Source organism: Phocoena sinus, chromosome 5, assembly GCF_008692025.1.
Source record: "Phocoena sinus isolate mPhoSin1 chromosome 5, mPhoSin1.pri, whole genome shotgun sequence".
Lineage (NCBI taxonomy): Eukaryota > Metazoa > Chordata > Mammalia > Artiodactyla > Phocoenidae > Phocoena > Phocoena sinus.
Genome location: NC_045767.1, coordinates 71724696 through 71751904, shown reverse-complemented (window position 1 = coordinate 71751904; position 27209 = coordinate 71724696). Strand labels below are relative to the sequence as shown.

At 38.5% G+C, this 27209-nt stretch overlaps 1 protein-coding gene across 2 annotated transcripts in view; it reads right to left on the bottom strand.

Moving 5' to 3' along the window:
* The window catches only part of ATP10D (ATPase phospholipid transporting 10D (putative)), a 125697-nt gene that overhangs the window by 44792 nt on the left and 53696 nt on the right, over positions 1–27209 (bottom strand). For both annotated transcript variants that reach the window (XM_032632656.1, XM_032632657.1), the window contains exons 5-9: positions 26492–26577; positions 19941–20047; positions 19519–19650; positions 18984–19111; positions 18611–18863 (exon numbers count right to left, since the gene is read on the bottom strand). In XM_032632656.1, coding sequence (XP_032488547.1) covers positions 18611–18863; positions 18984–19111; positions 19519–19650; positions 19941–20047; positions 26492–26577 — 706 coding nt within the window. The remainder of the gene's footprint in view (positions 1–18610; positions 18864–18983; positions 19112–19518; positions 19651–19940; positions 20048–26491; positions 26578–27209) is intronic.

Sequence of the window (27209 nt, the reverse complement as noted above, 5' to 3'; positions counted from 1 at the left end):
CACAAGACCCCCAAACCTATTCCTTCAACTCTAACCTCTAATTAGAATTTAGACTCAGACATCCAACTCTCTACTTGACATTTCCAGTTGGATGTCCATGAGGCTCTTCCAGCAGATATCTGCATGGCTCACCCCCTTACAACTTCAAGGAGACTTGGAGGTATCCCTTTGTCAATGAAGCCTTCCCAGATCTAACCACACTGTTTGTTACATATCCTACCCTAGCACTTAGCACCATCTACACATCATATACCTTATTTTTAATTTTTTGAATCATCCATTAGAATATAAACTCCAAAAGGGCAAGGAATTTTGTCTTTTGTTAATCTTATATTCCTAAAGCCCAGAGAAGGGGGTGATAGATACGCAATAAATAAACAATGGACATCTTAAATTTGGTATATGGTAAATGTAGACCGCTTCCTCTCTTCCTCCCAATCACCACCCCCGCCTCAATTACTCTTTCTCTGGTCTTTCTCATCTTTGTAAATGGTACCTAAATATCTACCTAGCTGTTAACACCAGAAATTGAAGATTCTCCTTGATTTTTGTTCCCTACGCCGCCCCCCCACTCCCACACTCAGAGCATCACCAATAGCTGTCTATTATTCATCCAAAATATATCCCAAATATCTAAACTTCTCTTCACCTCCATTACCGTAATCCAAGCCACCATCATTAAAACAGTAGCTAGAGTGATCTTCTAAAACATAAAGCAGATCAGACCACTCCCTGCACAAAACTTTCCAGTGGTTCCACAGTTCACTTAGAATAAAGTCTGACCTTCTTATCCTGGTGTACCTAACTCAAAATGATCCAGCCTAAGCTGACCTTTCTTTTTTTTGTGTGGTACGCGGGCCTCTCACTGCTGTGGCCTCTCCCGTTGCGGAGCACAGGACCGGGGCACGAACCCGTGTCCCCTGCATCGGCAGGCGGACTCTCAACCACTGCGCCACCAGGGAAGCTCCTGACCTAACTTTCTAACTTTCTTGCCGCTCCTTCTTCTGCACTAAATCCAGCCTCACTGGCCTTTCTTTCTTTACTTTGAATATTGCCAAGCTCCTTTCAGTCTGAGGACCCCTATACTAGCTGCTCCCTCTGACCGGAAGGCTTTTACCCCTGAATTCAAAGATCATGTCATTCAGATCTAGGCTCTGATATCCCCCTTAGAGAAGCCTTGCTCAACCATCCAAAGTAGCCTTCTGCTCATTCTATATTATATCCCCCATTATAATTTTCTGCATAGCACTTTTCACTAATATATTTTTTTTAAAAATTTATTTGTGACAATTTTCTCTGATATAAGTTCTATGAGAGGAGGGGCCTTGTCTGTCATGTTATATGTGCTTGTTTGGATTGCTAGTTGCCTGTATTCAGGCTAAGTCTAGCTACTGAATAAAGTATAGCTTTTGGCAAGTTAATTTATAAAATAAAGAACATTTGCATATCCTATTTAATAGTTTTTGTCTATACTTTTTAAGGACAAGGAAAGGCTAAGATTCTGCGTTCTAGAACTAACTCTTCCAAAGACTAAGTGGCTTTTCAGCAAATCACTTGCTCTTTCTAGGCCTCTGTTTTCTTATTAGAAGAATGAATAATCTGGACTCAATGACTTCAAGATCCTTTCCAGTTCTGCAGTTCGGTAAGTTTCATTATATTCTCTGCCTAAAAAGTACAGACTATTTCCCTGTATGACATTTCAGCTTCAAAAACAGATACACTTATTGTGTCCCAGACATTCTGAAGTTCTCCATTCTTACCTGTGCCTTTGCTCAGGACGTCCATTCTCTTCCTTTCTACTTACATCAATCTCGCACATCTTTAAAGGCTTGGTTCAAATGCCAGTTCCTCACTGAAGACCTCTGTAACTGTACTGGCTCTCATCCATACCACTCATTGGTACCACTGTATAATTTCCATGTACTACTGAATGCTACTATGTGTCAGGCATTTGTCTCATTTAATCACTATAACAACCCTCGGAGGTAGATATTATTAATACCTTCATTTCAGAAATAAAGAAATCAAAACTAAGTAATTTTCCCCATCTCACAAAAGTGATACAGATCAGTCTTATAGCCAGTTATATTAAAATCTACAGCCAACACTGAGTCTTCATGCTATAGTTTCTAAAGGTAGCCCAAAAAGTTAATATGTATTATTCCTTATTATTTCACATGGTCAATATCCCCTGCTCGATTTCAATGAGTACATGTTTTGTAGTTTAAATAATGAGTAATGAGTAAATGAATGAGTAATGAATAATGAGTAAATATATGAATAGACATATGAATAATATCCTTAGCATCAAGGGAAAGTTGCAGGGTAGGGAGTTAACATTTACTGAATATCTCCTTTTCATCAAGAACCTTGCTAGGTCCTTTAATTTTTTTTTTAACTTTTTATTATTATTATTTTTTCCCTTCCTTTTTCACACTTCCTCTAGCTTACTTTTTTTTGTTTGTTTTGTTTTTTGATTTTTTTTTTTTTGCGGTACGTGGGCCTCTCACTGCTGTGGCCTCTCCCATTGCGGAGCACAGGCTCCAGATGCGCAGGCTCAGTGGCCATGGCTCACGGGCCCAGCCGCTCCGCAGCATGTGGGATCTTCCCAGACCGGGGCACGAACCCATGTCCCCTGCATCGGCAGGCGGGCTCTCAACCACTGCGCCACCAGGGAAGCCCCCTCTAGCTTACTTTGATAATCCTTGGCCACCTGTCCAGGACCATTGCCTTTGATTGTGTGGGCTGTGCTAGGTTCTTTATATAAACAACTATATATATAACTGTATCTCTATATGTTTTGTTTTTATCTTTAAAATAATGCTATTGTACATACTAGAAACTATCGCTGTTCCACTTGGCAGTAAAACAGTAAACAGTTTCAGTGGGTAGAGTTAGAATTTGAATTTGGGTTTTCGTGACTCCAGAGTCAGTACAAGTATCCATTGTGTTATATGTCCTTAGCAGTTACTGGTACACAAGCGGTTAGCTCAGTGATTCTCAGCAAGGGGTGAATTTGTCCCCTAGCGAACATTTGGCAATGCTTGTACACAATTCAGTTGTTACGTCTTGGGGAGAAGTGCTACTGGCATGTGGGCAAAGGCCAAGGATGCTTCTAAACGTCTTAAACAGGTCCCCATAAGAGTCATCCGGCCCACAATGTCAATAGTGCTGTGTTGTTCAATCCTTGAGCAGCTAAAGAAATTTACTGATGATGTGATAGCATTTTAAGAATAATTAATTAGAATGCTACACAACATATATAAACGTGAAGGCTATACGTTAGGAATTTCCCATAGCCATCATTAGGGAACTAGTCATCGTGCAACTGTGTAATTAGTATAAGGCCAGATGGCTGAGCTGTTACTGTAGGACAAACTTGCTCAATAAGTAGAACTGCAAGAGAGAAATTTTAAAAGACCTGGAGTAACTCAATCTTTAATAATTTTGTGGAAAGCTATGAGAAATAAATCAGTAAAGTTACAATGTGATTCAGAAAACATAGCTACTAAGACCCATACTTTTAGATTCTGAAAAATTTTTTAAAAATTGGGTATGAGGTTTATTATTATACTGATAAACAAAATCTATCCAAATGATCAAGACTTACTATGTCTCGTAAAGTAGATTCTAGTTAGCTCCATGAATGCCTCAAAGTGGCAAAAGAATTCTTGCTTTCCAGCTCGTAAGAGAAAATATACAAAGTCTGTAATCTTTCCTTTGTCTCAAGGTAGGTACTACATTAGGTACTACGTTGACTACTTTATTTCTCTCTTATTTAATCTTTCTCTTCTCTTCCAATTCCCCTCTTCAAATATCCAGTTAACCTGCTCACAGCCTGTAATTTACATTTTTTTGATATCTGGAAGAAGTGAGCATGAGACTATGGAACAAAACATTTACCACACGTTTCAATGTGCTCTCCAAAGGGCCAAACACAAGGGTGAACGGCACAGGACACTCAGATTAACTTCTTTCAACTATATCATCCGCATATCCTCAATCAAACATTTTGCTATGAACTAATCCCCCAAATATTTCCAGCATTCCAACTTTCACCTGCTTGTAAACAGCACATTCAGCTGAGTTTCTTTCAACTGTATCATCCACATACCCTTGACACAAAATCTTTCATCCTAAACTAATTCCTCACATTTCCAGCATTCCAGGAATTTGCCCAGTATCTCCAAGCCCCAAACCTTGATCAGTGCAAATCCACCTCCAAAACTGACTGCCTGAAAATCAAAACAATATGGAAAGAGAACACTGACCTTAATCGCACAGCACTTAAAAAGATATTATGTTTCCGTGCCCGTCTCCCACATTGGACCATGAGTTCCTCAACACACAAGCCTATTTCTTATTTTGACAACAATAATTATGACAATACTAGCAGCTAATACTTACAAAGAATTTATTCTGTGCCATGCTCTAAGTGCCTTTTCATGATTTATCTTCTCTTATCTCTTAACCACCCCATGAAGTAGATCTATTACTGATCCTTTTTATTGCGGCCCAGAGAAATTATATAAATTGCCCAGGGTCACACAGCTTGCAGGCAGTGGAGATGGGAATCAGACTCAGGAGGCTTGATCCCCAAATCCTTGTTCTTGGAAACTACTAAATGATGCCACCATGTACATCAGATTCACAAACTGCATCATAAAAGCACTGTGTAGACACACCCAAATTGAGGGACATTCTACAAAACCCCTAAACAATGCCCCTCAGAACTCTTAAGGTCATCCAAAAAAAGGACTGGCTAAGAAACTGTCAAATCTAGAGGCACCGAAATGATGACTAAGTGTTACGTGATTTCCTGGATGGGATCCTGGGACAGAAAAAGACCTTTGGTAAAAACTAAGGAAATCCCAATAAAATATGGATTTTGGTTAATAATGAAGTATCAATATGGGTTCATTACTTATGACAAACGTATCTTAAGACTAATGTAAGATGTTAAGACAAGGGAAACTGGGCAAGGGAGTATACTGGAACTTTCAATAATATCTTTATAACTTTCTGTAAACCTAAAACCATTCTCAACTAAAAAGTTTATTATTAAAAAACTTTCAGTAATCTTTTAAAGGAGTTTAAAAACTGTTTAACACACATATAAATCACGTGGGGATATTGTTAACTGAAGATTTTAATTGAAGCTTTAAATAGGGGCTTGAGACTCTGCATTTCTAATACACACCTGGGTGTTGATGATGCTTAGTCCATGGACCAAATTTATAAGTTACAAGGTTTTAAAACAAACAATGGTGTCATCAGATGTGTTTAGTTCAACGGCATAAGGGTAAGGGGTTATTTCCCAGCAGCAACATTTTAAATGGAAATATCTCCTAGTCAATTCTTTTGCCAAAAAATCCTGAAAGCTTAACTAAGTTTCATTTCAGTGAAAATAATGTCTCAGGGTTAAATTGTGGGGAAAACTAGCCCCTATCATTACTAACACCAGCATTTAGAGAAAGAGAGAGACAGACAGACAGAGACAGAGAGAGAGAGCACGTGCTTGTGTGTTTGTGTACATATACTTGTTTTAAAACCATTACTGACAAGAGACCAGGAGCTCTGGATGTATCTGTGGTAGAGAAGTGTTCAGAGGCAAAGTCAGCACCTCATAGAGGTGGTGTATGTAACACCCCATGGCTCACAAACAGTTATCTCATCAATTACAGTTCAGCCCAGATGGCATTTAATTCTCAGTCACTCAGTATCTTCCCTGCACGAGGGGCCACAGAGAGAAGTACTCACTGGGCAGGACCGTGTATATACAGGGACAGGTGTGGGAGAGGGCTGGTACTAGCACTCTTGATGCTACAAATACAAAATTTAAAACCCAACAAATATAAAAATAATGCAGTGCTTCCCGCCACGTATTTGTGAAACATTACTTCTGTAAGATACTTCTCAAAAACAGGGATCTATAATCAGATAATCTTGGAAAATAATAATCTCACAAATGGACAGAGGGGTTTACCTACGGCAATGTTCACTGCAGCATTGTTTGCCACAGCAGATGACTGCTGACAACCTAAACTAATGGTTGGTTAGTTACATAAATTTTGGCAATCATTACAGTACAATATGGCATAACCATTAGAAAAATAAGGAGAGAATAGAAAGGCGATCATGATGAAGTCTTAAGAAAAATGGTTATACAAGTCAAAGCACACTGTAATGCTATTTTGTTTAAAAAACATATATATTAATGTTTACAGGAAAAAGACTCAAAAGAAATATGCTAAAATGTTAATAGAGGTCCAATCAGTTTGGTGGGAGTTTTGCTTTTTTTTTAAATTGGGGTATAGTTGCTTCACAATGTTCTGTTAGTTTCTACTGTACAGAGAAGTGGAGCTCTCTCTGCTATACAGCAGGTTCTTATTAGTTATCTATTTTACACATATTAGTGTATACATGTCAATCCCAATCTTCCAATTCATCACACTGCCACCCCTACCCCCCGCTTTCCCTCCTTGGTGTCCACACATTTGTTCTCTTCATCTGTGTCTCTATTTCTGCCTTGCAAACTGGTTCATCTGTACCATTTTTCTAGATTCCACATATATGTGTTAATATACGATATTTGTTTTCCTCTTTCTGACTTACTTCACTCTGTATGACAGTCTCTAGGTCCATCCACGTCTCTACAAACGACCCAATTTCGTTCCTTTTCATGGCTGAGTAATATTCCATTGCACATATCTACCACATCTTCTTTATCCATTCGTCTGTCAATGGACATTTAGGTTGCTTCCATGTCCTGGCTATTTGCTACTCCAGCTTTCTTTTGATTTCCATTTGAATGGAATATCTTTTTCCATCCCCTCACTTTCAGTCTGTATGTGTCCCTAGGTCTGAAGTGGGTCTCTTGTAGACAGTATATATACGGGTCTCGTTTTTGTATCCATTCAGCCAGCCTGTCTTTTGGTTGGATCATTTAATCCATCCACATTTAAGGTAATTATTGATATGCATGTTCCTATTACCATTTTCTTAATTGTTTTGTGTTTGCTTTTGTACGTCCTTTCCTTCTCTTGTGTTTCCCACTTAGAGAAGTTCTTTTAGCATTTGTTTTAGAGCTGTTTTTTTGGTGTTGAATTCTCTTAGCTTTGCTTGTTTGTAAAGCTTTTGATTTCTCTGTCAAATCTGAGTGAGATACTTGCTGGATCTACCCAGCAAGGGTAGCATCGTTGTAGGTTCTTCCCTTTCATCACTTTAAATATATTGTTCCACTTCTTTCTGGCTTACAGGGTTTCTGCTAAGAAATCAGTCGTTAACCTTATGGGAGTTCCCTTGTATGTTGTCATTTTTCCCTTGCTGCTTTTTAATAATTTTTGTCTTTAATTTTTGTCAATCCGATTACTGTGTGTCTTGGCGTGTTTCTCCTTTGGTTTATCCTGCCTGGGACTCTCTGCACTTCCTGGACTTGGGTGGCTATTTCCTTTCCCATGTTAGGGAAGTTTTTGACTATATTCTCTTCAAATATTTTCTCTGGTCCTTTCTCTCTCTCTTCTCCTTCTGGGACCCCTATGATGTGAATGTTGGTGAATTTAATGTTGTCCCAGAGGTCTCTTAGGCTGTCTTCATTTGTTTTCATTCTTTTTTCTTCTGTTCCACGGCAGAGATTTCCACCATTCTGTCCTCCAGGTCACTTATCCGTTCTTCTGCCTCAGTTATTCTGCTACTGATTCCTTCTAGTGTATTTTTTTTTTTTTTTAAACATCTTTATTGGGGTATAATTGCTTTACAATGGTGTGTTAGTTTCTGCTTTATAACAAAGTGAATCAGCTATACATATACATATGTTCCCATATGTCTTCCCTCTTGCGTCTCCCTCCCTCCCACTCTCCCCATCCCACCCTTCCAGGCTGTCACAAAGCACCGAGCTAATATCCCTGTGCCTTGCGGCTGCTTCCCCCCAGCTATCTACCTTACTACGTTTGTTAGTGTGTATATGTCCATGACTCTCTCTCGCCCTATCAAAACTCACCCCTCCCCCTCCCCATACACTCAAGTCCGTTCTCCAGTAGGTCTGCGTCTTTATTCCTATCTTACCCCTAGGTTCTTCATGACATTGTTTCCCTTAAATTCCATATATATGTGTTAGCATACGGTATTTGTCTTTTTCTTTCTGACTTACTTCACTCTGTATGACAGACTCTAGGTCTATCCATCTCATTACAAATAGCTCAATTTCATTTCTTCTTAAGGCTGAGTAATATTCCATTGTGTATATGTGCCACATCTTCTTTATCCATTCATCCGATGATGGGCGCTTAGGTTGTTTCCATGTCCTGGCTATTGTAAATAGAGCTGCAATGAACATTTTGGTACATGACTCTTTTTGAATTTTGGTTTTCTCAGGGTATATGCCAAGTAGTGGGATTGCTGGGTCATATGGTAATTCTATCTGTAGTTTTTAAGGAACCTCCATACTGTTCTCCACAGTGGCTGAACCAATTCACATTCCCACCAGCAGTGCAAGAGTGTCCCCTTTTCTCCACACCCTCTCCAGCATTTATTGTTTCTAGATTTTTTGATGATGGCCATTCTGACTGGTGTGAGATGATATCTCATTGTAGTTTTGATTTGCATTTCTCTAATGATTAATGATGTTGAGCATTCTTTCATGTGTTTGTTGGCATTCTGTATATCTTCTTTGGAGAAATGTCTATTTAGGTCTTCTGCCCATTTTTGGATGGGGTTGTTTGTTTTTTTGTTATTGAGCTGCATGAGCTGCTTGTAAATTTGGAGATTAATCCTTTGTCAGTTGCTTCATTTGCAAATGTTTTCTCCCATTCTGAGGGTTGTCTTTGGTCTTGGTTATGGTTTCCTTTGCTGTGCAAAAGCTTTGAAGTTTCATTAGGTCCCATTTGTTTATTTTTGTTTTTATTTCCATTACTCTAGGAGGTGGGTCAGAAAGGATCTTGCTGTGATTTATGTCATAGAGTGTTCTTCCTATGTTTTCTTCTAAGAGTTTGATAGTTTCTGGCCTTACATTTAGGTCTTTAATCCATTTTGAGCTTATTTTTGTGTATGGTGTTAGGGAGTGATCTAATCTCGTACTTTTACATGTACCTGTCCAGTTTTCCCAGCACCATTTATTGAAGAGGCTGTCCTTTCTCCACTGTACATTCCTGCCTCCTTTATCAAAGATAAGGTGTCCATATGTGCGTGGGTTTGTCTCTGGGCTTTCTATCCTGTTCCACTGATCTATCTTTCTGTTTTTGTGCCAGTACCATACTGTCTTGATTACTGTTGCTTTGTAATATAGTCTGAAGTCAGGGAGCCTTATTCCTCCAGCTCCTTTTTTCGTTCTCAAAATTGCTTTGGCTATTCGGGGTCTTTTGTGTTTCCATACAAATTGCGAAATTTTTTGTTCTAGTTCTGTGAAAAATGCCAGTGGTAGTTTGATAGGGATTGCATTAAATCTGTAGATTGCTTTGGGTAGTAGAGTCATTTTCACAATGTTGATTCTTCCCATCCAAGAACATGGTATATCTCTCCATCTGTTTGTATCATCTTTAATTTCTTTCATCAGTGTCTTATAATTTTCTGCATACAGGTCTTTCGTATCCTTAGGTAGGTTTATTCCTAGATATTTTATTCTTTTTGTTGCAATGGTAAATGGGAGTGTTTTCTTGATTTCACTTTCAGATTTTTCATCATTAGTATATAGGAATGCCAGAGATTTCTGTGCATTAATTTTGTATCCTGCTACTTTACCAAATTCATTGATTAGCTCTAGTAGTTTTCTGGTAGCATCTTTAGGATTCTCTATGTATAGTATCATGTCATCTGCAAACAGTGACAGCTTTACTTCTTCTTTTCCGATTTGGATTCCTTTTATTTCCTTTTCCTCTCTGATTGCTGTGGCTAAAACTTCCAAAACTATGTTGAATAAGAGTGGTGAGAGTGGGCAACCTTGTCTTGTTCCTGATCTTAGTGGAAATGCTTTCAGTTTTTCACCATTGAGGATGATGTTTGCTGTGGGCTTGTCATATATGGCTTTTATTATGTTTAGGAAAGTTCCCTCTATGCCTACTTTCTGGAGGGTTTTTATCATAAATGGGTGTTGAATTTTGTCGAAAGCTTTCTCTGCATCTATTGAGATGATCATATGGTTTTTCTCCTTCAATTTGTTAATATGGTTTATCACATTGATAGATTTGCGTATATTGAAGAATCCTTGCATTCCTGGAATAAACCCACTTGATCATGGTGTATGATCCTTTTAATGTGCTGTTGGATTCTGTTTGCTAGTATTTTGTTGAGGATTTTGCGTCTATGTTCATCAGTGATATTGGCCTGTAGTTTTCTTTCTTTGTGACATCCTTGTCTGGTTTTGGTATCAAGGTGATGGTGGCTTCGTAGAAGGAATTTGGGAGTGTTCCTCCCTCTGCTATATTTTGGAAGAGTTTGAGAAGGATAGGTGTTAGCTCTTCTCTAAACGTTTGATAGAATTCACCTGTGAAGCCATCTGGTCCTGGGCTTTTGTTTGTTGGAAGGTTTTTAATCACAGTTTCAATGTCAGTGCTTGTGATTGGTCTGTTCATATTTTCTATTTCTTCCTGATTCAGTCTTGGCAGGTTGTGCATTTCTAAGAATTTGTCCATTTCTTCCAGATTGTCCATTTTATTGGCATAGAGTTGCTTGTAGTAATCTCTCATGATTTTTTTTATTTCTGCAGTGTCAGTTGTTACTTCTCCTTTTTCATTTCTAATTCTATTGATTTGAGTCTTCTCCCTTTTTTTCTTGATGAGTCTGGCTGGGGGTTTATCTATTTTGTTTATCTTCTCAAAGAACCAGCTTTTAGTTTTATTGATCTTTGCTATTGTTTCCTTCATTTCTTTTTCATTTATTTCTGATCTGATTTTTATGATTTCTTTCCTTCTGCTAGCTTTGGGGTTTTTTTGTTCTTCTTTCTCTAATTGCTTGAGGTGCAAGGTTAGGTTGTTTATTCGAGATGTTTCCTGCTTCTTAAGGTGGGCTTGTATTGCTATAAACTTCCCCCTTAGAACTGCTTTTGCTGCATCCCATAGGTTTTGGGTCGTTGTGTCTCCATTGTCATTTGTTTCTAGGTATTTTTTTATTTCCTCTTTGATTTCTTCAGTGATCCCTTCATTATTAAGTAGTGTATTGTTTAGCCTCCATGTGTTTGTATTTTTTAAAGATCTTTTCCTGTAATTGATATCTAGTCTCATGGCGTTGTGGTCGGAAAAGATACTTGATACAATTTCAGTTTTCTTAAATTTACCAAGGCTTGATTTGTGACCCAAGATATGATCTATCCTGGAGAATGTTCCATGAGCACTTGAGAAAAATGTGTATTCTGTTGTTTTTGGATGGAGTGTCCTATAAATATCAATTAAGTCCATCTTGTTTAATGTATCATTTAAAGCTTGTGTTTCCTTATTTATTTTCATTTTGGATGATCTGTCCATGGGTGAAAGTGGGGTGTTAAAGTCCCCTACTATGAATGTGTTACTGTTGATCTCCCCTTTTATGGTTGTTAGTATTTGCCTTATGTATTGAGGTGCTCCTATGTTGGGTGCATAAATATTTACAATTGTTATATCTTCTTCTTGGATCGATCCCTTGATCATTATGTAGTGTCCTTCTTTGTCCCTTTTAATAGTCCTTATTTTAAAGTCTATTTTGTCTGATATGAGAATTGCTACTCCAGCTTTCTTTTGGTTTCCATTTGCATGGAATATCTTTTTCCATCCCCTTACTTTCAGTCTGTATGTGTCTCTAGTTCTGAAGTGGGTCTCTTGTAGACAGCATATATAAGGGTCTTGTTTTTGTATCCATTCAGCCAATCTGTGTCTTTTGGTGGGAGCATTTAGTCCATTTACATTTAAGGTAATTATCGATATGTATGTTCCTATTTCCATTTTATATATTGTTTTGGGTTCGCTACTATAGGTCATTTCCTTCTCTTGTGTTTCGTGTCTAGAGAAGTTCCTTTAGCATTTGTTGTAAAGCTGGTTTGGTGGTGCTGAACTCTCTCAGCTTTTGCTTGTCTGTAAAGGTTTTAATTTCTCCATCAAATGTGAATGAGATCCTTGCTGGGTAGAGTAATCTTGGTTGCAGGCTATTCTCCTTCAGCACTTTCAGTATGTCCTGCCACTCCCTTCTGGCTTGTAGGGTTTCTGCTGAGAGATCAGCTGTTAACCTTATGGGGATTCCCTTGTGTGTTATTTGTTGGTTTTCCCTTGCTGCTTTTAATATGCTTTCTTTGTATTTAATTTTTGACAGTTTGATTAATATGTGTCTTGGCGTGTTTCTCCTTGTATTTATCCTGTATGGGACCCTCTGTGCTTCCTGGACTTGATTAACTATTTCCTTTCCCATATTAGGGAAGTTTTCAACTATAATCTCTTCAAATATTTTCTCAGTCCCTTTCTTTCTTTCTTCTTCTTCTGGAACCCCTATAATTCGAATGTTGGTGCGTTTCATGTTGTCCCAGAGGTCTCTGAGACTGTCCTCAGTTCTTTTCATTCTTTTTTCTTTATTCTGCTCTGCAGTAGTTATTTCCACTACTTTATCTTCCAGGTCACTTATCCGTTCTTCTGCCTCAGTTATTCTGCTATTGATCCTATCTAGAGTGATTTTAATTTCATTTATTGCATTGTTCATCGTTGCTTGTTTCATCTTTAGTTCTTGTAGGTCCTTGTTAACTGTTTCTTGCATTTTGTCCATTCTACTTCCAAGATTTCGGATCATCCTTACTATCATTATTCTGAATTCTTTTTCAGGTAGATTGCCTATTTCCTCTTCATTTGTTAGGTCTGGTGGGTTTTTATCTTGCTCCTTCATCTGCTGTGTGTTTTTCTGTCTTCTCATTTTGCTTATCTTACTGTGTTTGGGGTCTCCTTTTTGCAGGCTGCACTTTCGTAGTTCCCGTTGTTTTTGATGTCTGTCTCCAGTGGCTAAGGTTGTTTCAGTGGGTTGTGTAGGCTTCCTGGTGGAGGGGACTAGTGCCTGTGTTGTGCTGGATGAGGCTGGATCTTGTCTCTCTAGTGGGCAGGTTCACGTCTGGTGGTGTGTTTTGGGGTGTCTGTGGCCTTATTATGATTTTAGGCAGCCTCTCTGCTAATGGGTGGGGTTGTGTTCCTGTTTTGCTAGTTGTTTGGCATAGGTTGTCCAGCACTGTGGCTTGCTGGTCGTTGAGTGAAGCTGGGTGCTGGTGTTAAGATGGAGGTCTCTGGGAGATTTCCACCGTTTAATATTATGTGGAGCTGGGAGGTCTCTTGTTGACCAGTGTCCTGAAGTTGGCTCTCCTACCTCAGAGGCAGAGCCCTGACTCCTGGCTGGAGCACCAAGAGCCTTTCATCCACACAGCTCAGAATAAAAGGGAGGAAAAGTAGGGAGAATTAGTAGAAGTATGAGTAAAGAAAGAAGGAAAGGAGGAAAGGAAGGAAGGAAGAAAGAAGCAAAGAAGGAAAGAAAGGAGGGAGGGAGGGAGGGAGGGAGGAAGGAAGGAGGGAAAGAAGGAAAAAAGACAGAAAGAAAGATGATACAGTAAAAATAAAATAAAGTATAATATAGTTATTGAATTAAAAAATATTTAGGAAAAAAAAAAAAAAGGGACGGATAGAACCTTAGGACAAATGTTGGAAGCAAAGCTATACAGAGAAAATCTTACACAGAAGCATACACATACACCTTCACAAAAAGAGGTAAAGGGGGAAAAATCATAAATCCTGCTCCCTGAGACCACCTCCTCAATTTGGGGTGATTTGTTGTCTAAAGGAGGGAAGGAAGGAAGGAAAGAAAGAAAGAACGAAGGTAAAGTATAATAAAGTTATTACAATTAAACTTAATTATTAAGAAAAAGAATTTTTAAAAAAAAGTCATGGACGGATAGAGCCCTAGGACAAATGGTGGAAGCAAGAGTATACAGACAGGATCTCACACAGAAGCATACACGTACACATTCACAAAAAGAGGAAAAGGAAAAAAATCATAGATCTCGCTCCTAAATTCCACCTCTTCAATTTGGGATCATTCCTTGTCTATTCAGGTATTCCACAGATGCAGGGTATATCAAGTTGATTGTGGAGCTTTAATCCGCTGCTTCTGTGGCTGCTGGGAGAGATTTCCCTTTCTCTTCTTTGTTCTCACAGCTCACAGGAGCTCAGCTTTGGATTTGGCCCTGCCTCTGCGTGTAGGTCGCTGGAGGGCGTCTGTTTTTTCGCTCAGACAGGACGGGGTTAAAGGAGCTGCTGATTCGGGGCCTCCGGCTCACTCAGGCCGGGGGTTGGGGGATGGGGGTAGGAGGGGCACTACGTGCGGGGCGGGCCTGCGGCTGCAGAGGCAGCGTGACGTTGCGGCAGAGGCCGGCGTGATGTTGCACCAGCCTGAGGCCCGCCGTGCGTTGTCCCGGGGAAGTTGCCCCTGGATCCCGGGAACCTGGCAGTGGCGGGCTGCACAGGCTCCGCGGAAGAGGGGTGTGGAGAGTGACCTGTGCTCGCACACAGGCCCCTTGGTGGCGGCAGCAGCAGCCTTAGCGTCTCCCGCCCGTCTCTGGGGTCCGCGGTTTTAGCCGCGGCTCGCGCCCGTCTCTGGGGTTTGCGCTTTCAGCCGCGGCTCACGCCCGTCTCGGGGCCTCGCGCCCGTCTCGGGGGCTCGCGCCCGTCTCGGGGGCTCGCGCCCTCAGCCGCGGCTCGCGCCCGTCTCTGGGGTTCGCGCTTTTAGCCGCGGCTCGCGCCCGTCTCTGGAGTTCCTTTAAGCAGCGCTCTTAAACCCCTCTCCTCGCGCACCAGGAAACAAAGAGGGAAGAAAAAGTCTCTTTTCTCTTCGGCCGGTGCAGGCTTTTCCCCGAACTCCCTCCCGGCTAGTCGTGGTGCACTAACCCCTTCAGGCTATGTTCAAGCCGCCAACCCCAGTCCTCTCCCTGAGCTCCGTCCAAAACCAAAACCCGAGCCTCAGCTCGCAGCCCCGCCCGCCCCGGCGGGTGAGCAGACAAGCCACTCGGGCTGGTGAGTGCCGGTCAGCACCGATCGTCTGTGCAGGAATCTCCCCGCTTTGCCCTCCGCACCCGTCGCTGTGCACTACTCCGCGGTCCCGAAACTCCCCCCTCTGCCTCCCGCAGTCTCCGCCCGCGGAGGGGCTTCCTAGTGTGTGGAAACTTTTCCTCCTTCACAGCTCCCTCCCACTGGTGCAGGTGCCGTCCTTATTCTTTTGTCTCTGTTTTTTCTTTTGCCCTACCCAGTTACGTGGGGAGTTTCTTGCCTTTTGGGAGGTCTGAGGTCTTCTGCCAGCCTTCAGTAGGAGTTCTGTAGGAGTTGTTCCACGTGTGGATGTATTTCTGGTGTATCCGTGGGGAGGAAGGCGATCTCCGCGTCTTACTCTTCCGCCATCTTCAAGGTCCCCCTCATGGGTGACACTCTTAAACACACTGATCCCCTTTTGCCCCAACAATCATGACTAAGAGCTTGACCAAGGAAACCAGTGCTGATAGAACATATCAGCATCTGATTCATCCCCTTCATAAAAATAAAGTGATTGCCAAAAATTAACATGGAAAGCCTCATCAAATCCATCTTCCTGCCCCAGGTTACCCTGACTCTGGGAATGTCATCCTACAAATCATGGTCACAACTGGAGGCAGGTGTGGCAGGTGTGAGAGAGATTCTTTCTAGTGTATTTTTCATTTCAGTCATTGTGTTGTTCATCTCGTTTGTTCTTTAATTCTTCTAGGTCTTTGTTAAACATTTCTTGCATCTTCTCGATCTTTGCCTCCATTCTTTTTCCAAGGTCCTGGATCATCTTCACTATCATTATTCTGAATTCTTTTCCTGGAAGGTTGCCTATCTCCACTTCATTTAGTTGTTTTCCTGGGGTTTTATCTTGTTCCTTCATCTGGGACATAGTCCTCTGCCTTTTCATTTTGTCTATCTTTCTGTGAATGTGGTTTTCTTTCCGCAGGCTACAGGACTGTAGTTCTTCTTGCTTCTGCTCTGGTGGGAGTTACTGATGGCTTTAAAATTTTCCTTTTTTGGCTTATATGAAATTTTCTAAAATATTGCTTTTGTAATAAAAATGCAATAAAAAATATGGAACAATGCAGAATATCATATCCAGTATGATTAGCTATTTTTCACATTGTATAGTGATTATATGATACTCAATGTTTTATCCTTCATACACACAAGTAACAACAAAAGCTGGCTTAAAATATATTTACCTAAGAGGAAATATAGTTTATTTTTTAAATTTTGGGCAGGTGGATGTCTAAGTTGAACACTACTGGCAGAAATCATAATATCTGTAGTCTTAATAATAGATATAATAATTGATAAGACTGATTTCATAAAAATATAAAACTTCTCACAAGAAGTGACACCCTAAGCAAAGTTAAGAGGCTGTGGTAGACAGAATTCTAAGATGGCCCCCAAGATTCCTGCCCCACCCCCGTGTACACACCCTGTAGGATAGCATCTCACTTCTATGATTAAATTATGTTACCTGACAAAGGTCAGAGGATTTGGCAGATATAATCAAGTGTCTAGCCAGTTGAATCTGAGTTAATATAAAAGAAGCCTATCCTAGGTAGCTTGACCTCATCAGGTAAAAAGAGGTGCCACAACTTACCTGAAGTCAGAGACTCAAAGCTAGAGGTTTGGCTGGTAGCCTTGAAGAAGTGAACTGCCATGCTGTGGAGAGGCCACATGGCAAAGGGATGGTAGGCCACCTCTATGAGCTAAGAATGGCTCTAAGCTGACAGCCAGCAAGGAAGCAGGGGCCTTAGTCCTACATCTCAAGACACTGACAACTCTAAAACCAGGAAACCAAAATGAGGACCCTGGGTCGCAGATAAGATCATAGCTCCAGCCAAAACCTGTATTTCAGCCAGGTGAGAGACTCAGAGAGGACGTAGCTACGTGCACCCAGACTCCTGACCCACACAAGCTGTGAGACAGTATGTTTGTGTTATTTAAAGCCATCAAATTTGTAGTAATTTGTTATGTGGCAATAGAAAACTAATACAGTGATAAATGATGAACCAAGAAAGTATTAATATTTGCCACCTACAGAAGAAAAGGATAATATCAAGGTTGATACTCAAATTATTTAACTGGTTCAATACAAGTGCACAAATGAAAATAGACATGGGCCACAGACAACCTAGACTGGGGTATACAAGCTGAACATCAGCCCTGCCTTAATAGATAAAACCCTCCTACAGATTACTAAGAATAAGAAAAACTCATTTGTTAAATAGGAAGACATGATCACTCTACCAAGGATATTCAAATGGCCAGAAACATATAAAAAGTTAAACATCTCATTACTAATCAAAGAAAAATTAAGACAATGAAGTACTAACTATGACTACAAAACTCACAAGTTAAAAAGAATAAGTTCATCCCATTATGGCTGGGTGTGAAAAATAGGTGTTATTTTTCTGGGTTGTGAGAACATAAATTAGCACAATATTTTATAGATAAATTTTGTAGGATCTATAAAAGTTTTATATGTGCAAACCTCTGGATCCAGTTGCTAGACATGTATCTTATAAAAATAATTGCACAAATATGTATGTAGAGAAATGCATATTGCATGATGAATTTTATTTTGTATATCATAATTTTTAATCTTGTCTGTCTCCTGCCTTAAACGCTAAGCTACATGAGATCAGGGACTCATGCCACATATTAGGAGCTCACAAAATATCTGCTGAATGAATAAGGAATGTTAATTGCAAGTACTGTTATAAAAGCAAACTAAGTTTGACCACATATAATGCAATACCATGTACTTAACGTTAAGTCATGAACTGACTTGGAAAAAGGTCCACGAGATAATGAGGAATAAAAAAAGCAAACTGCAAAGCATTATTACGACATATAATAACTTATAAAAGGGGAAATGTGCAAATATATATTTTCACATATACAGGAATATGCATAAAGAAATGGATGGTTATATATTCACCAAATGATTGATGGTGGTTAACTTCTAGGTTAATTTGTTTTGGACATTTCTCATAATTACTTTCATAGGAGTACACTTACTCTTATAAATAACAAAATTAACGAAGATCAATTCTTTAAAGGAAACTTACAATGTATATATTTACTTCCTTAGCCTCAGAAGTTCAGTTCATCTTATTTCTTCTTAAACTAGGTATTCTCAGCCAACGACCAATGAATACCTATGGGCTGAATGATGGGGTCTGGGGAAACTGTTGTCCCTTTGGAATTATTTTCAAAATATTTTTCAGGGAGATGGTCCATAGTTTCATTAGATTCTCAAAAATATCTATAATGCAATATCATTGTCACCAAATCCAACCCCCAACCTTCTACGACTACTGGTAATTTACTTTCCTTTTAGAGAAACCATGGCAAAAAAAAAAAGGAAAGAAAAGAAACCATGGAAGTAGAATCTTTGACTTTGACCCACTAACTCCTGACCTACTAACTTCTGACCTAACTTTTAAAGGGACAACAATGAAACAATGCGCATTTAGAGGAGTTAAGTACTCAATGATTAAGTATAGCACTTCTGTGCCAGAACTACCAAGTCATTAAGTGGGTGCAAAAATGACCAATCTTAAGGCTGGTTTTCATAGAAACCCAACACTCACCATTTTCTTCATGGCAGTAATCAAAGCCTGCCACACTACATCTTCGAAAAACCATCTTATTCTCAGTCAGGGTTCCTGTTTTATCAGAAAAGAGGTACTGAATCTGTCCAAGATCCTCTGTGATGTTCAGGGCTCGGCACTGAACAGTAGAATCCATTTTCTCATTGTAGAAATCCACATCACTTTGAATAAAATATATTTGTCCAAGCTTCACAATTTCAATGGAAACATAGAGAGAAATGGGAATCAAAACCTAAGAAGAGCAAAACAATTTTAAAAATGTTAAAGGTGGAAAAGAAGGGATGAAAAACCATATAGTGCTGGATAAGTAGCAAAGATCTTAATATTCTGTGATGAGTACAATAGATATTACCTGTAACAAAATGATCATGGTCCAAAACATATAGAATCCTCCCAACACTGGTGATATGACATGTCCATCAGGCTCAGGGATGTTAAAAAAGGGTATGTTTTCATATCTGCTCAACCAGATTCCATGACCTTTCAAAAAATGTACAGACATCAAAAGGATGCTATGTATATATTATAGAAATATAGAACTTTATTCCTAAAGAAAGAGAGATAAGAATATTGGTTTTGGTTGAACACCAACCGTTTAAGAAACAAATTCAAATTCAAATGGTACACATTTTCCTGTCTCTGTCTCTCTCACTCCTTACATCTCTTCCCACGTCACTTTAGCACTGTGGCCATGTGTAACTGGATATAATCAATATTAATGCTTTTCAGGTTAGAGAATGAGGGAGATAAAGATGTGAAGAAAGCAATTATTGGCAAATAAAACCTCCCTTACAAAAGTCAAACTTTTTCATAAATTTCATTTAGAAAATACTTTTAAATAAATATCTTGCTGAAAAGATGTCAGCAAATAATCAAATTCTACCTACCCAATGCACCAGTTAAACACATTATAACCAACAGCAGGACACAGCAGAGGACATCTGTATTTGCTCTTCTTTCTAAGTTGCTGCGTTTATACCTTGGTCCGCTGTTGTTCAGCATTGCTTTGGTTTCATGGCCTACATGGGTAACACAGTATGTGAGAAAATGTGCAAACTAAAGCCAGGTAACAAATATCATATTTTTATATCTCGCTGGCAGACAATTTAATGAAAAGTAGCTATGCAATATACTTTGTTAATTTAGCTTCTTTTTGTGATCTCTTTAGAAAAACAGAGACCAATGATTAAGGTTATCAAGACAAAATTTCCTTTCTGCTTCTAGAGATTACATTTTGAGTAAATGGAAAACGTTAACTTGCAGAAAAGCACAGAGGAGGTGATGGTGAAAAGTCAGAAGCATAACCAACCTGCATAAACCACAATGCCCATGACAGCCTCTGTGTTTCTAATGGTGCATCCTCTAAGTAATAAATTCTCTTTACTGAGACCCACACGTTCTCTGTTGGAGTGTTCTCTATAAGAAAGATAGCATAGAAGTTTATTTCTAAACAGCAAAAATGGGCACGTAAAAATAAAAATGATTTTTGAATATTCTTGATTACAGTATGAAGTTAGGCAGTTCACAGGAAAAGATTCAAATCTCTGATGCATTTGCTTTTGTTATTTCAGTTACCCACTTTGGCTGGGGGAAGAAAAACACAACAGGTTTCTAACACTGCTTTCTACCATTCATTGTCAACTTCCAGTATTGATGCTACAAAAATTAGAAAATATTCCAAATAAGGAAACTATTTCCTCTAGTAGAAACTGTATTTGGGGGTAACTTAATAGCTGATGAGGGAAAAGTTCTTGATGGAATTAGAAAATTACCATTTTTGACCCTGGTGAAATCAAGGATTACTCTTAGGCAATGATAGCCAGTGGCTAAAATCATTAGGTAGAAGGCTGGTGGGGAAGTTTATAATGAAAGGATAAGGCTGACAACACCAATCTTAACTACCAACGGGACAAGGGGACATCACAGGCCTCCAGCCTCCAGAAGTTCGAGGACAGAAATTGCTCATCTCCCTCGGAACCTAATCAAGCCTCTAAGAGGGCAAATCAAACTGGGGTCTGTGGCATCAGGGGAACTGTGAAACCTTTGAAACTGTATGCAATGTTCCCCTGTGTGTGTCTATATACATTTGTCATTTTCTAGGGAGAGAATTTCTTTCATCAGATTCTGAAAGTGCCTCTGGACAGTTTTCAGGAAATAAGGCCAGAGAAACATGTTAACCACCAATGCAAGGATGCAGTCAGCCAAAGCTACCAAATCTGCAGTGGTAAGCTCTATGGGCAAAATGACCTGGTCTATTCAACAAATAAGTAGAATGAGGAGCGGGGAGCAAAAGGAGTGGTAGAGGGGACTCCACCCTCAGGAAGGACGCAATCAGCTCAATCTACAATGTGGTAAATTCTACAAGCTAAATGACCCCATTTCTTCGGAGGGGAAATTTAGAGACATATCAACCAAATGCAATGTGTAGACCTTTGTTTTGATCCTGGTTAGAATATATTGACTCTAAAATTTTTTTTGAGATAATTGGAGAAATTTGAACAAAGATTAGGTATTAGATGCTGTCAAGAAATTGTTCTGAATTTAGTTAAATGTGATAATGATGTTATGGGTATTTTTTTTTAAGTTTTTTTCGGCTGTATATTCATAGTGAAGTATTGACATTGAAATGATGTGATGTAGGTGCAGGGAAGGAAGTGGAAGGATATCTGAAACAAAGTTGGCAAGATTATGAAATAGTTAAAACTGGGTGAGGGCTCATGGGTGTTCATTACACTTTTCTTCCTAATCTTGCATGTTTGAAATCTTCTGTAAAACAGTTTTAAAATTATCAAAGTAATTACTTGATGAAATTACTATAGTGGCAAAAATACAGAGCAAACTCATTGGAAAATTTTTAAAAATAAGCAAAATGCAACGTATTTCACCTATTTTGTGAAAATGCATTCTTAATTTCAGCATTAAAGTTAGTTTGTTTTTTAAGCAATACACTTCAGTCTGTAAGTCGTTTCTTCTTTATTAAGTATAGGAAGATTGTCATTGTATCTGCTACCCATGCTATCTGGATTACAAGGAAAAGAAAAGCTCTTCAAAAAAGGTTTCCTACCACAAAGGAGGAAAATAGATTTGTCATTTCACTCCTCTAATTTGTAAAATACTCTAAGAGGTGTGTGCTTACATTCCTTCATTTATATGGGTTTATGCACAAAGAGCAAACCATAGGGTCATGGTCAGAACTAGCAGTGTCCTTGGGTTTAACCTAATTCTGTTTTCTGGATTTACAGATGAGGAAGTTAAATCCCAACATTCACATTTCTAGGTAGCATTCCCAGGCACGCATCCCAGTCTTGATTTGGTCCCTCATGAATATAGCAGTTGTTATCCCTAGAACCTTTACAGAACAGATACAATATACAAAAGAACCAGTTCCAAAGTTCCTTAGTGTATTAAGATTTTTTCCCCTGGGATCCTTATTTTTCACCATTACATCACTCTAGGTTACCATCATTACATCAAAACCCAACTTCTATCTTGATTGCACCTGCTCCAAACTCTAAACATGTCCTGCACTTGATGGGTATGTATTTGGCAATTATAGCATGGGACTTTCAGATTCCATGTGAGACACTGACTGTCCACATAGAGCTCTCATCCATTCAAGAGCCTATGTAATATCTACCATGCGCCCAGCACACCCACCCAGATGCTGAGGATAGAAAAACAAACTTACACAGTCTTGCCTCCTGTGGTCTAACAGGAAGTGACTGATATAGAAATATGTAAGTAATAAAAATATTATAGGTGTTATTATAGAAATCTGATATTCAGCATACAATGTGGGCACAAATAGGGAAGGAGGCAGTGCTACCTGAGAGTAAGAAGACCAGAGAAGCCATCATTCATACAGAGAGTGAGCTTGAACATCTCAATTTTTGTTGATTTTAGGAAATAGGCTACACAGCAGGAAAAGGATAAGGAGCTAGTTTAGCAGATAAAAACAATTTCACAAAGAATTACTGTATCGTCCTGGGCTGACTCTACTAAATATATAGGCTCTGAGTCAGATTCTATGCAGAGTTCTATATTCCAAACCACACAGTGATAGACTAAAGTTCCTATTCTTTCCTGTCTAGAAATGTGCCAGAAGCAAGACTGACCTTGTCAGGGGAGTCAGCGTTCCCAGTAAGAGGCTGTACAAACCTCAGCACCTGAGGTCCAGGTCAAAAAATGTCAGCCCTTAAATCTGACATTTACAAGAGGAAATTCTGTAAATAGTCAACAGCTGGAGAAACTAATACTAGAAAATGACTCATCCTAAGAGATGGCTTATGAGCACGTTTCTGATGACAGGAACATCTGCTAACGTCCCTTTATCATCTCGCCTCTTTATGATCTATTATATTGCTCACCTACCCTCCAAACACACTTAAACCACTTATGACTCCACAAATGCACTGTGGTCTCAGGCCCCTACACCATTACCTGTGTTGCTCCCTTAACCTGGAATGTCAGCCTTTCTTTGCATTCAGTTGCCTGCCTGGTATCTTCTCATTCGTGATTATTTAATTCTAGCATTACCTCTTTACCTGGACCAAGCCTATTCCCTTTTCCCATTGCATAGCTTCCTGTGCCTGCCCAAACACCTGTCTGTATCAGGTGCTACTTAAAGATGCTACCGCGATGTTCTAAACTTCCTTCCACGATGACTCTAACATTTTAAACAACCTGACTGAGGAATAACTAATAAAAATCATAATACATATACTGTACATATTTAAAGTGTAAAACTTCATGTTTTGACGTTTCCCCTGTGAAACCATCGCTACAATCAGGAAAATGAACATATCCATTATTCCCCAAAGTTTCCTTATGTCTTTCTGCAATCTTTCCTTCCTACCTTCCCCCTCCCAGGCACCCACTCATCTGCTTTCTATCACTATAAATTAGCTTTCTTTTTTGAGACTATATAAATCAAATCATATAGTATATATTCTCTCTTGTCTGGATTCTTTCACTCAACGTTATTTTGAGATGCATCCATGTTGTTCCATGTACCACTAGTGAATTCTTTTTGCTGCAGAATAGCATTTATTGTATGGATATACCATTTGTTTTACCTATTTACCTGTTGATGGACATTTGGGTTGTTTCTAATTGGGGCTATTACCAATAAAGCTGTTTTGAATGTCTGTGTACAGGTTAGTATATAGATAAATGTTTTCTCTTGGGTATATGGATATATGTTGGATAAATGTTTTCTCTTGGGTATATGGATATATGTTGGATAAATGTTTTCTCTTGGGTAACTTCTTAGGAGTGGAAAAACCAGATCACACGGTAGGTGTGAATTTAACTTTTTAGGAAGTTTCCAAACTATTTGCTAAAGTGGCTGTAGCCATTTCCACTCCTACCAGCAGTACATGAGAGTTCCAGTTTCTCTACATCCTTGTGAAAAGTTGGTATAGTCAGTTCTTTTAATTTAGCAGTTGTAGCTCTGTGGTTTTAATTTGCATCTTTTCACACAGATATTAGTCATCCATGTATCTTCTTTGATGGAGTATTCAATTTTTTCGATCATTTAAAAAACTGTATTGTTTACTTATTACTGAGTTTTGAGATGTCTTTCTCTATTCTGAATACAAGTCCTATATGAGAAACATGCATTGCAAATATTTTCTTCCAGTCTGTGACTTACGTTTTCATTTGCTTAGCAGTGTCATTTGAAGGTATGCTTTCATTTGCTTAGTAGTGTCATTTGAAGAGAATAAGTTTCTAATTTTGATGAAGTTCTTTTATTTAATTATTTTTGTCCTCTTATGGATTGTGCTTTTGGTGTTATATCTAAGAAATCTTTGGCTAATACAAGATACCAAAGATTTCCCATGTTTTCTTTCAGGAATTTTACAGTTTCACGTTTACATTTAAGTAAGTACAGGATCCAGTTTTAGTTAATCTTTTTAAGTGGCAAGAGGTCTAAGTTGAAGTGTTTTTTTAAAGTATAGATGTATAATTGTTGCAGCATCATTTGTTGAAACAACTAACCTTTCTCCACTAAACTGCCTTTGCATCTTTATCAAAATCCAGTTGCCCATTAATGCCTGGATCAATTTCTGGACTCTAACCTCTTCCACTGACCTATTGGTCTATATGCCAAAAACAAAATCTGGTGGTATTAGCCCTCCAAATCTGTTGTTTTTCAAAGTTGTTTTAGTTAAATGGTTCTTTCTATCTCCACACAAATTTTTAGAATAAACTTGCCAATTTCTTAAACAAAATAAAAAGTAAAACCTTGCTGGGGTTTCAATTGGGATTACACTGAATCTACAGATCAATTTGCGAAAAAAATTGACGTCCTAACAATATTGAGTCTTTCAACGCATGAACAACGTATGTCTCTCCATTTAGTTACATCTTTAGTTTAACCCAACAGTGTTCAGTGATTTTCAGTATGCAGGTCTTCCATATCTTTTGTCAGATTTATTCTTAAGTATTTCAATTTTTCTGATGCTATTATAAATTGATTTTTAAAGTTTCCGTATCTGATTGTTCATTGCTAGTGTATAGAAATACAATTAATTTTTGTATATTGATCTTGTTTCCTACAACATTGCTAAACTCAGTTATTAATTCTAGTAGCTTTTTTTGTAGATTTCATCAGGTTTTCTACAAAGACCATCATACCATCTATGAATAAAAGACAGTTTTACTTCTTTATTACTTGATGCTTTTATTTCATTTTCTTTACATTAGCTAGGCTCTCCAGTACAATCTTGAATAAAAGTGGTGAGAGACAATATCCATGTCTTGTTCCTGATCTTAGGGGAAAAATGCTTACTTAGTCTTTCACTATTAAGTCTGATCCTAGCTGTATGGTTTTTATAGATGCCTTTCATCAGGTTGAGAAAGTTCCCTTCTATTTCCAGTTTGCAAAAGCGGAAGTTACATTTTGTCAAATGCTTTTTCTATATCCATGAGATGGTCACCTGGTTTTTCTTTTTCACTTGTTAATTATCGTTTGTTAATATGGTGAATTACATTGTTTGATCTTCTAATGTTAAGCCAATCTTTCATTTCTGGTATGAGACCTACTGAGTCATCATGTATTAACCTTTTTATATATTGTTGGGTTTGATTTGCTATAATTTGTGTAAATTTTTTGCATCTATGTTCATAAGGGATATTAATCTTCCCTTAAGTGTCTCTGTATTCTTTCGGTATCAGGGTAATGGTACCAAAAAATGACTTAGGAACTTTTTTCTTCTCTGCCATTTCCTCACAAGATCACCACTATGAAGTAGGTCTAACTAACTCCTCTTAAAAATAAGGAAGGATAAAAAAAGTAACTTGGCTCAAAAAATAAAGCATTTAAGTGGCACAAGCCAGCCTGAATCAGATAAGACCCTAAATTCTAGATGCCCCTGGAAAGGGATGTAGATGCCACAGGAAGTCTCCAGAATGAACACTGTTGTGGATTCCCATACTTTTTCTTAGATGTGTTTCAAAATCATTGGCTAACTTTACCAACTGAATTGTCCACCTACTCTAATTCTAATAGGATAGGAGGACACCATCAGCCTATCATGTCACTTAAGCTGCCCTGTCTGTCCAAACACTTCCTTCCCAATAACTAACATGTCTTGGGCTTAACATGGAGCTCATGTTAAGTCATTCACATACCACTGAAAGAGAGTCTAGGATTATTTTAAGAACAAGGATTTTTTGTTTTAAAAATATACATAGGTAAATATCAAATAATTAAAATAAGCCAAATTTATAGGTGGCTTAACTTACAGCCTTTAGTGATTTAACTTGGTATAAGTACACAAAAGTTTTTTTGAGTTAAGCATAATTGTAACATACAATCCCACTCACACCCACAAAGGTAAGTCATGTATCACTCACAGGAAGCCTCGGAATCTGTTGAGGTCATTGTTTGGACTTTCACATTCTATCCTACTGGAGAATTTCTCAGGATCAACTTCAGAGTCCTAAAAAATATTTATTTATTTATTATTTATTTGTTTTTTAAAATCACCAAACAAAAATTCAAGGTTAAATCTTGAGATTTAAGTGTTTATCCTTTCACCAATTGTTAAGATAAAACAAAGGCATGCTTGTCACAAAATCTGTCACAAGTTGCCCAAATGAAGGAAAGTATAGGCATAATTATAAATGAATAAATGAGATCAGAATGGTCCCAGAGTATCAGTAAATATCTTCAGGTGATGGGAATGTCTGAATCATGTACTGGAATCCATGCAGGACTCCCTGCAGGAGAGAGCTTCTCCTCCTACAGGGCATACTCTTTTATCTGGAAGACACTGAAAAGCTGAAAATACTTTTGTTGTTGTTCTTTAACCATATATGTAGCTTCTGAGATTACGTGTGTATTTATACATATATACACACATATATGTATACATATGAGTACTCTGAGCACGTATGCATTTGATCTCAGTAAACTTTATTTAAAAAATGAAAATATGCTAAATATCAATATGTCACAAAATTCTCTAATAGATCAAATATCATCATTTTCATTTTAAGATAAAGAAACTGAGGCATAAAGTGGTTAAGTAACACAGTAATTAAATGGCAGAGCTGGGATTCATTCAAACTC